The 12,216-nt window shown below is 45.5% G+C and overlaps 1 protein-coding gene across 1 annotated transcript in view; it reads left to right on the forward strand.

Annotated features, from left to right (window-relative positions):
* The window catches only part of LOC135535840 (TBC1 domain family member 1-like), a 98,377-nt gene that overhangs the window by 28,651 nt on the left and 57,510 nt on the right, over window positions 1-12,216 (forward strand). The window contains exon 2 of the mRNA XM_064962262.1: window positions 9,417-9,953. Within this exon, the coding sequence (XP_064818334.1) occupies window positions 9,417-9,953 (537 nt within the window). The remainder of the gene's footprint in view (window positions 1-9,416; window positions 9,954-12,216) is intronic.

A 12,216-nucleotide genomic window follows, 5' to 3' on the forward strand; every position in this document is an offset into this window, starting at 1 on the left:
CACACACTACCCCATAATGACAAAGTGAAAACACGTTTTTGTTTTTAAATCTTTGCACATTTATTGAAAATGAAACACAGAAATGAACTACGTGACCAGAAGTATGTGGACACCTGCTCGTCAAACATCTCATTCCAAGATTATGGTCATTAATATGGAGTTGGTCCCCCTTTGCTGCTATAACAACCTCCACTCTTCTGGGAAGGCTTTCCACTAGATGTAGGAACATTGCTGCTATAACAACCTCCACTCTTCTGGGAAGGCTTTCCACTAGATGTTGGAACATTGCTGCTATAACAGCCTCCACTCTTCTGGGAAGGCTTTCCACTAGATGTAGGAACATTGCTGCTATAACAGCCTCCACTCTTCTGGGAAGGCTTTCCACTAGATGTTGGAACATTGCTGCTATAACAGCCTCCACTCTTCTGAAGGCTTTCCACTAGATGTTGGAACATTGCTGCTATAACAGCCTCCACTCTTCTGGGAAGGCTTTCCCAGATGTAGGAACATTGCTGCTATAACAGTCTCCACTCTTCTGGGAAGGCTTTCCACTAGATGTAGGAACATTGCTGCTATAACAGCCTCCACTCTTCTGGGAAGGCTTTCCACTAGATGTAGGAACATTGCTGCTATAACAGCCTCCACTCTTCTGGGAAGGCTTTCCACTAGATGTTGGAACATTGCTGCAATAACAGCCTCCACTCTTCTGGGAAGGCTTTCCACTAGATGTTGGAACATTGCTGCAATAACAGCCTCCACTCTTCTGGGAAGGCTTTCCACTAGATGTTGGAACATTACTGCTATAACAGCCTCCACTCTTCTGGGAAGGCTTTCCACTAGATGTTGGAACATTGCTGCTATAACAGCCTCCACTCTTCTGGGAAGGCTTTCCACTAGATGTTGGAACAGGGAGACTTGCTTCCCATTCAGCCACAAGAGCATTAGTGAGGTCAGGGCACTGATGTTGGGCGATGAGGCCTGGCTCCAGTCGGCGTTCCAAGCATCCTGAAGGTTTTTGACTGCTCGGTGCAGTCCAGTCAAGTTCTTCCACACCCTCTCGACAAACCATGTCTGTATGGACCTACGTTGTGCTTGGGGGCATTGTCATGCTGAAACAGGAAACTGTTGCCACCAAGTTGGAAGCACAGAATCATCTAGAATGTCATTGTATGCTGAACGTTACCCAGATTTCCCTTCACTGACCTGAGGGGCCTGAACCATAAAAAAACAGCCCCAGACCATTATTCCTCCTCCACCAAACTTTACAGTTGCCACTATGCATTGCGGCAGGTAGCCTCTACTGGCATCCGCCAAACCCAGATTGGTACTTTGACTGCAAGATGGTGAAGTGTGATTCCTCACTACAGAGAACGTGTTTCCACTGCTCCAGAGTCCAATGTCAGCGAGCTTTACAACCACTCCAGTCGACGCTTGTCAATCGCGTATGGTGATCTTAGGTTTGTGTGCGGCTGCTCGGCCATGGAAACCAATTTTGTGAATCTCCCGATAAACAGTTCTTGTTCTGACGTTGCTTCCAGAGGCAGTTTGGAACTCGGTTGCAACAGATGATTTTTACACGCTTCAGCACTCAGCGGTCCCGTACTGTGAGCTTGTGTGGTCTACCACTTTGCGGCTGAGCCGTTGTTGCTCCTAGACGTTTCCACTTCATAACAGCACCGGGTTAGCATTAGCAGAGCAGAAACTTCACCAACTGACTTGTTGGGAAGGTGATGGTGCCATGTTGAAAATCACTGAGCCCTTCACTTTTTTAATTAAATTTTTTTTTAATTTAACCTTTTTTATTTAACAAAGCAAGTCAGTTAAGAACACATTCTTATTTTACAATGATGGCCAACCCCTCCCCAAACCCGGACGACACTGGCCCAATTGTGCTTCGCAATGCCATTCCACTGCCAATGTTTGTCTATGGCGATTGCATGGCTGTGTGCCTGATTTTTATGGGTGTGGCTGAAATGGAACAATCCACTACTATGAAGGGTGTGTCCGCATACTGTTGTGTGTGTATACACAATGTATCTCATTTACATAAGTAGTCACACCCCTTTTGCCTTGACACTCCACTGTTGTGTGCATCTCATTTACATAAGTAGTCACACCCCTTTTGCCTTGACACTCCACTGTTGTGTTTATATACAATGCATCTCATTTACATAAGTAGCCACACCCCTTTTGCCTTGACACTCCACTGTTGTGTGCATCTCATTTACATAAGTAGTCACACCCCTTTTGCCTTGACACTCCACTGTTGTGTGTGTATATACAATGCATCTCATTTACATAAGTAGTCACACCCCTTTGATCATCCTTGATGTCGCTACAACTTGATTGGAGTCCACCTGTGGCCAATTGTAAGGAGTTGGAGCATGGAAACACACCTGTCTATATAAGGTTCCACAGTTGACCGAGCAGAAACTATACCAGGAAGTCTGGGCGACTGTCCGGAGATCTCTGATACAGAGAATTGTGATGAGGCATATATCTGGGGGAAAGGTTATAAAACAACTTCTGGACTTTTTGACGACCCAGACTCTGTCTAGAGCTCGCTGTCCGACCAAACTGAGCAACCGGGCAAGAAGGACCTTGGTCAGGGAGAGGACCAAGAACCCAATGACCACTCTGACAGAACTACCGAGTTCCCGAGGTGAGATGGGAGAACCTGCCAGTAGGACCTCGGGTCAGGGAGGGGACCAAGAACCCAATGACCACTCTGACAGAACTACCGAGTTCCCGAGGTGAGATGGGAGAACCTGCCAGAAGGACCTCGGGTCAGGGAGGGGACCAAGAACCCAATGACCACTCTGACGGAACTACCGAGTTCCCGAGGTGAGATGGGAGAACCTGCCAGTAGGACCTCGGGTCAGGGAGGGGACCAAGAACCCAATGACCACTCTGACAGAACTACCGAGTTCCTGAGGTGAGATGGGAGAACCTGCCAGAAGGGCAACGGGTTTCTACAGCACTTCACCAATCTGGGCTTTATGGGGGAGTGGCCAGACGGAAGCCACTCACTGATGAAAAAAAAGGCACATGACAGCACACCTGAAGATTGCAAAAAGGCAAAGGATTCTGTGGTCCAACCAGGCACAGCTCATCACCCGTCTAACACCGTCCTTACCGTGAAGCATGGTGGTGGCAGCATCATGCTGTGGGGAGGCTTTTCAACAGCAGGGACTGGGAAGACTGGTAAGGATGGAGGGAACAATGAATGGAACAAAATACAGGCAAATCCTTGATGAGAACCTGCTTGAGTGCAAACGACCTTAGACTGGGGCGAAGATTTGCCAAAGCAACGCTGGAGTGGCTTCAGAACAAGAATGAGAAAGTGCTTGAGTGGCCCAGCCAGAATTGAATCCCATTGAAAATCTGTGGAAAGACTTGAAGATTGCTGTTCACCGCCGCTCCCCATCTAACTTAACAAAGCTTAAGAAAATCTCCAAGCCGATACAGACCTACCCAAGACGACTCCAAGCCGATACAGACCTACCCAAGACGACTCCAAGCCGATACAGACCTACCCAAGACGACTCCAAGCTGATACAGATCTACCCAAGACGACTCCAAGCTGATACAGACCTATCCAAGACGACTCCAAGCTGATACAGACCTATCCAAGACGACTCCAAGCTGATACAGACCTACCCAAGCCGACTCCAAGCTGATACAGACCTACCCAAGACAACTCCAAGCTGATGCAGACCTACCCAAGACGACTCAAAGCTGATACAGACCTACCCAGGACGACTCCAAGCTGATACAGACCTACCCAAGACGACTCCAAGCTGACACAGACCTACCCAAGCCAACTCACAGCTGTAATCTCCGCCAAAGGTGCTTCTACAAAGTATTGACTCAGGGGTGTGAATACTTAAGTCAATTAGATATTTAGGTATTTTATCTTCAATAAATTTGCAAAAAAAAAAATCAAAAAATATGTTTTCACTTTGTCATTATGGGGTGTTGTGATATCATTATGGGTTATTGTGTGTAGATAGGTGAGAAATACAATCTATTTCATCCATTTTGAATCCAGGCTGAAACAATGTAGATTAAGTCAAGGGGTCTGTATACTTTCTGTAGGCTCTGTAGCATAGTGATATTCACAGATATGTAGATCATGTAGTCATGGAGACCTCATGTCAGCTGTAACCTAGCAACATAACACACAGGTATGATGCATGGTAAGTCATGTTCAGTAGTGGAGACTTAGTTCCTGGTGCTGTCGGAGCACAGTAAGTCATGTTCAGTAGTGGAGACTTAGTTCCTGGTGCTGTCGGAGCACAGTAAGTCATGTTCAGTAGTATTGACTTAGTTCCTGGTGCTGTCGGAGCACAGTAAGTCATGTTCAGTAGTGGAGACTTAGTTCCTGGTGCTGTCGGAGCACAGTAAGACATGTTCAGTAGTATTGACTTAGTTCCTGGTGCTGTCGGTGCACAGTAAGTCATGTTCAGTAGTGGAGACTTAGTTCCTGGTGCTGTCGGAGCACAGTAAGTCATGTTCAGTAGTGGAGACTTAGTTCCTGGTGCTGTCGGAGCACAGTAAGTCATGTTCAGTAGTATTGACTTAGTTCCTGGTGCTGTCGGTGCACAGTAAGTCATGTTCAGTAGTGGAGACTTAGTTCCTGGTGCTGTCGGAGCACAGTAAGTCATGTTCAGTAGTGGAGACTTAGTTCCTGGTGCTGTCGGAGCACAGTAAGTCATGTTCAGTAGTATTGACTTAGTTCCTGGTGCTGTCGGTGCACAGTAAGTCATGTTCAGTAGTGGAGAGGAGAGAAAGAGAGAGGAGAGAGCCAGCAGACAGTAAGTGTTCTTTGAGAGGTCATTCTAGTCTGGTCTCAGCAGAAAATGTCACAAACCAGGAACACTTTATTCCAGGGAACTTTAATTGTCACGACACCGTCCATCACGTTGTCCCATAGAGGTGTGGTGACCTCACCATCCATCACGTTGTCCCATAGAGGTGTGGTGATCTCACAGTCCATCACGTTGTCCCATAGAGGTGTGGCGAACTCACTGTCCATCACGTTGTCCCATCGAGGTGTGGTGACCTCACTATCCATCACGTTTGGCCCATAGAGGTGTGGTGATCTCACAGTCCATCACGTTGTCCCATAGAGGTGTGGTGAACTCACCATCTATCACGTTGTCCCATAGAGGTGTGGTGACCTCACCATCCATCACGTTGGGCCCATTGAGGTGTGGTGACCTCACCATCCATCACGTTGGGCCCATCGAGGTGTGGTGACCTCACCATCCATCACGTTGGCCCATTGAGGTGTGGTGACCTCACCATCCATCACGTTGGGCCATAGAGGTGTGGTGACCTCACCATCCATCACGTTGGGCCCATTGAGGTGTGGTGACCTCACCATCCATCACGTTGGGCCCATTGAGGTGTGGTGACCTCACCATCCATCACGTTGGGCCCATTGAGGTGTGGTGACCTCACCATCTATCACGTTGGGCCCATTGAGGTGTGGTGACCTCACCGCCCGGTCTGAACAGAACACCGCACTTATTTGGTATTTTTATTAGGATCCCCATTAGCTGTTGCCAAAGCAGCAACTACTCTTCCTGAGGCACAGAGCACAGAGCACAGAACACAGAGCACAGAACACAGAGCACAGAACACAGAGCACATAACACAGAGCACAGAACACAGAGCACAGAACACAGAGCACAGAACACAGAGCACAGAGCACAGAGCACAGAGCACAGAGCACAGAACACAGAGCACAGAACACAGAGCACAGAGCACAGAGCACAGAGCACAGAACACAGAGCACAGAACACAGAACACAGAGCACAGAACACAGAGCACAGAACACAGAGCACAGAACACAGAACACAGAACACAGAGCACAGAGCACAGAGCACAGAGCACAGAGCACAGAGTACAGAGCACAGAACACAGAGCACAGAACACAGAGCACAGAACACACAGCACAGAACACGGAGCACAGAACACAGAGCACAGAACACAGAGTACAGAGCACAGAGTACAGAGCACAGAGTACAGAGCACAGAGTACAGAGTACAGAGCACAGAGTACAGAGCACAGAGTACAGAGCACAGAGTACAGAGCACAGAGTACAGAGCACAGAGTACGGACCACAGAGTACGGAGCACAGAACACGGAGCACAGAACACGGAGCACAGAACACAGAGTACAGAGTACAGACCACAGAGTACAGACCACAGAGTACAGACCACAGAGTACAGAGTACAGAGCACAGAGCACAGAGCACAGAGCACAGAGCACAGAGCACAGAGCACAGAGTACAGAGCACAGAGTACAGAGCACAGACCACAGACCACAGACCACAGACCACAGAGCACAGAGCACAGAGCACAGAGCAGAACATCAATAGACAAGAACAGCTCAAGGATAGAACTCCATACATTTTTAAAAAGGCACACGTAGCCTACATATCAATGCTTAAACACAAACTATCTGGGTCCAATAGGGGTAGAGGGTTTGAGCGGCTTTATCTGTTTTGTGAAACCAGGTTTACTGTTTATTGGAGCAATATGAGATGGAAGGAAGTTCCATGCAATTAGGGCTCTGTATAATACTGTAAGCTTTCTTAAATTTGTTCTGGATTTGGGGATGGTGAAAAGACCCCTGGTGGGGTAAGTGTGTGTGTCATAGCTGTGTGTAAGTTCACTATGCAAACAATGTTGGATTTTCAACACGATTGTTTCTTGTAAAAAGAAGTGATTGCAGTCAGTGTCTCCTCAACTCTGAGCGAAGAGAGAGACGGGCAGCATAGTATTTATATCAGCCCTCTGAGTACAATGAAGAGCAAGACGTGCTGCTCTGTTCTGGGCCAGCGGCAGCTTGACGAGGTCTTTCTTTGAAGCACTGGGACCACACGACTGGACACTAATCGAGATCAGATAAAACGAGAGCAGGACTTGTTTTGTGGTGTGTGGTGTCAAAAAAGTAGAGCAACCATTGAATCTATATGTTTTGACTGTTTACTAAACTAAGGTAACGGCCAGTCATTTATTCTCCTCAACTTGTTCAACAGCCACACCATTCATTACCAGATTCAGTTGAGGTCTAGAACTTAAGGGATGATTTGTACCAAATTCAAAACGCTCTTAGTTTTAGAGATGTTCAGGACCAGTTTATTACTGGCCACCCGCTTTAATTTCGTTTTATGTACTTCATCATGCGTTTAATTCCTGCTGGGGCCCACCTATACTATACCTATACTATACTATACCTATACCAAAACATGTAACCTATACTATACCTATACCAAAACATGTAACCTATACTATACTATACCTATACCAAAACATGTAACCTATACTATACCTATACCAAAACATGTAACCTATACTATACTATACCAAAACATGTAACCTATACTATACTATACCATACCAAAACATGTAACCTATACTATACTATACCAAAACATGTAACCTATACTATACTATACCAAAACATGTAACCTATACTATACCAAAACATGTAACCTATACTATACCTATACCAAAACATGTAACCTATACTATACCAAAACATGTAACCTATACTATACCTATACTATACCTATACTATACCTATACCAAAACATGTAACCTATACTATACTATACTATACCAAAACATGTAACCTATACTATACTATACCAAAACATGTAACTGAGACTATACTATAGCAAAACATGTAACCTATACTATACTATACCAAAACATGTAACCTATACTATACTATACCAAAACATGTAACCTATACTATACCAAAACATGTAACCTATACTATACCTATACTATACCTATACCAAAACATGTAACCTATACTATACCAAAACATGTAACCTATACTATACCTATACCAAAACATGTAACCTATACTATACTATACCAAAACATGTAACCTATACTATACCTATACCAAAACATGTAACCTATACTATACCTATACCAAAACATGTAACCTATACTATACTATACCAAAACATGTAACCTATACTATACCTATACCAAAACATGTAACCTATACTATACTATACTATACCAAAACATGTAACCTATACTATACCAAAACATGTAACCTATACTATACCTATACCAAAACATGTAACCTATACTATACTATACTATACCAAAACATGTAACCTATACTATACCAAAACATGTAACCTATACTATACTATACCAAAACATGTAACCTATACTATACCTATACCAAAACATGTAACCTATACTATACTATACCAAAACATGTAACCTATACTATACCTATACCAAAACATGTAACCTATACTATACCTATACCAAAACATGTAACCTATACTATACTATACCAAAACATGTAACCTATACTATACCTATACCAAAACATGTAACCTATACTATACTATACTATACCAAAACATGTAACCTATACTATACCAAAACATGTAACCTATACTATACCTATACCAAAACATGTAACCTATACTATACTATACTATACCAAAACATGTAACCTATACTATACCAAAACATGTAACCTATACTATACTATACCAAAACATGTAACCTATACTATACCTATACCAAAACATGTAACCTATACTATACTATACCAAAACATGTAACCTATACTATACCTATACCAAAACATGTAACCTATACTATACTATACCAAAACATGTAACCTATACTATACTATACCAAAACATGTAACCTATACTATACTATACCAAAACATGTAACCTATACTATACCTATACCAAAACATGTAACCTATACTATACTATACCAAAACATGTAACCTATACTATACCAAAACATGTAACCTATACTATACCTATACCAAAACATGTAACCTATACTATACTATACCAAAACATGTAACCTATACTATACTATACCAAAACATGTAACCTATACTATACTATACCAAAACATGTAACCTATACTATACCTATACCAAAACATGTAACCTATACTATACTATACCAAAACATGTAACCTATACTATACTATACCAAAACATGTAACCTATACTATACCAAAACATGTAACCTATACTATACCAAAACATGTAAGCAGCCATGACAGTCTCTCTCTCTCTCTCTCTGTCTCTCTCTCTGTCTCCCTCTCTCCCTCTCTCTCTCTCTCTCGCTCTCTCCCTCTCTCCCTCTCTCTCTCTCTCTCTCTGTCTCTGTCTCTCTCTCTCTCTCTCTCTCTCTCTCTCTGTCTCTCTCTCTCTCTCTCTCTCTCTCTCTCTCTCTCTCTCTCTCTCTGTCTCTCTCTCTGTCTCTCTCTCTCTCTCTCTCTCTCTCTCTCTGTCTCTCTCTCTGTCTCTCTCTCTCTCTCTCTCTCTCTCTCTCTCTCTCTCTCTCTCTCTCTCTCTCTCTCTCTCTCTCTCTCTCTCTCTCTCTCTCTCTCTAGGTCCCTGATATCATCAGTACGCTGCGTCAGGCTGGGAAGAGCTCGGCGCGCAACGATGACCTCGCAGCGCCCACCCCCGCCGCCTCTTCCTCAGAAGACTGTGCTCCGTCCGCGTCGTCGGCCTTCGGCGCCGCCACCATGTTTGCCAAGAGGTTTGAGGTTCTGTTCTGTGGAAGAGTGACCGTCGCACACAAGAAAGCCCCGCCCGCTTTGATTGACGAGTGCATCGAGAAATTCAGCCAATCCGTAGGGCCCGGGGGCGATCCTAAACCAGAAAGTGGCGGTGGATTGGTGGACGGACTGCAGAGAACTCTGGCCTTACCGACGCTGACGCGAAATGGAGGAACGGGGGATGGAGAGGTCAGAGGAAGAGGATACGGTGCCTCTAGTGGTGGGAGGCCGGCGGTGTTCAAACCAGACCCCAGTTTCCCCTGTCTCCGGGCCCTGGATGAGAACGGACTGTCACCTGAACTACACACACACACCGCTGGTGTTCAGCCCACCAGTCTACAGGAGAATAGGACCATGCTGTTCATGGTAGCTAACTCACACACACACACACACACACACACACACACACACACACACACACACACCGCTGGGGTTCAGCCCACTAGTCTACAGGAGAATAGGACCATGCTGTTCATGGTAGCTAACTCACACACACACACACACACACACACACACACACACACACACACACACACACACACACACACACACACACACACACACATCCTTATGACTCAGCAAGTCCCGGTGAACCCTACAACACACACTCAGGGTGACTCCGCAGTGGTTGACCCTAGGTACCCCTCTGCCACCCTGTTTCCTGTCCAGGAAGGAAGTGGTCAGCATGGAACCAGGAAGTAGAACGGGGAGCCGTCCAACACAGCAGACACACATCTATAATAATACCCTCACGTCATCCTGTCTGTCGCTACCGGCAACACAGACACACACACACACCATCGCCTCATCCACATGACATAATTTATGTCTCTCTCTCTCTCTCTCTCTCTCTCTCTCTCTCTCTCTCTCTCTCTCTCTCACTCTGTCTCTCTGTCTCTGACACTCTCTCTCTCTGTCTCTCTCTCTCTCTCTCCGTCTCTCTCTCTCTCTGTCTCTCTCTCTCTCTCCGTCTCTCTCTCTCCGTCTGTCTCTCTCCCTCTCTCTCTCCGTCTGTCTCTCTCCCTCTTTCTCTCTCTCTCTCTCTCTCTCTCTCTCTCTCTCTCTCTGTCTCTCTCCCTCTCTCTCTCTCTCTGTCTCTCTCTCTCTCTCTCTCTCTGTCTCTGTCTCTGTCTCTGTCTCTCTCCCTCTCTCTTTCTCTCTCTGTCTTTGTCTCTCTCTCTGTCTCTCTCTCTCTCTCTCTTTCTCTCTGGCTTTCGCCCAAACAGAAATGCTGCCTCAACCATGAGATCACACACTCCTCACCACAGCCCTGTGTTTAACACACACACACACACTAACCGTATACATCAATGATGATCAACCACCTCTATACATGTGCTCCAGTTGCCCCTTTATACATGCTGCTCCTTTACACATGCTGCTCCTTTACATATGCTGCTCCTTTACACATGCTGCTCCTTTACACATGCTGCTCCTTTACATGCTGCCCCTTTACATGCTGCTCCTTTACACATGCTGCTCCTTTACACATGCTGCTCCTTTACATGCTGCCCATTTACATGCTGCCCCTTTACATGCTGCTCCTTTACACATGCTGCTCCTTTACACATGCTGCCCCTTTACACATGCTGCTCCTTTACACATGCTGCCCCTTTACACATGCTGCTCTTTTACATGCTGCCCCTTTACATGCTGCTCCTTTACACATGCTGCTCCTTTACACATGCTGCTCTTTTACATGCTGCCCCTTTACATGCTGCTCCTTTACACATGCTGCTCCTTTACACATGCTGCTCTTTTACATGCTGCTCTTTACACATGCTGCTCCTTTACATGCTGCCCCTTTACATGCTGCCCCTTTACATGCTGCTCCTTTACATGCTGCTCCTTTACATGCTGCTCCTTTACACATGCTGCTCCTTTACATTCTGCCCCTTTACATTCTGCCCCTTTACATGCTGCTCCTTTACACATGCTGCTCCTTTACACATGCTGCTCCTTTACATGCTGCTCCTTTACACATGCTGCTCCTTTACACATGCTGCTCCTTTACACATGCTGCTCCTTTACACATGCTGCCCCTTTACACATGCTGCCCCTTTACATGCTGCTCCTTTACATGCTGCTCCTTTACATGCTGCTCCTTTACATGCTGCTCCTTTACATGCTGCTCCTTTACATGCTGCCCCTTTACATGCTGCCCCTTTACACATGCTGCCCCTTTACATGCTGCTCCTTTACACATGCTGCTCCTTTACATGCTGCTCCTTTACATGCTGCTCCTTTACATGCTGCTCCTTTACATGCTACTTCTTTACATGCTGCCCCTTTACATGCTGCCCCTTTACATGCTGCCCCTTTACATGCTGCTCCTTTACACATGCTGCTCCTTTACACATGCTTACCCTTTACATGCTGCTCCTTTACATACTGCTCCTTTACATGCTGCTCCTTTACATGCTGCTCCTTTTCACATGCTGCCCCTTTACATTCTGCTCCTTTACATGCTGCTCCTTTACACATGCTGCTCCTTTACACATGCTGCTCCTTTACACATGCTGCTCCTTTACATGCTGCTCCTTTACACATGCTGCTCCTTTACACATGCTTACCCTTTACATTCTGCCCCTTTACACATGCTGCTCCTTTACACATGCTGCTCCTTTAC

Source organism: Oncorhynchus masou, unplaced genomic scaffold (genome assembly GCF_036934945.1).
Source record: "Oncorhynchus masou masou isolate Uvic2021 unplaced genomic scaffold, UVic_Omas_1.1 unplaced_scaffold_520, whole genome shotgun sequence".
NCBI lineage: Eukaryota > Metazoa > Chordata > Actinopteri > Salmoniformes > Salmonidae > Oncorhynchus > Oncorhynchus masou.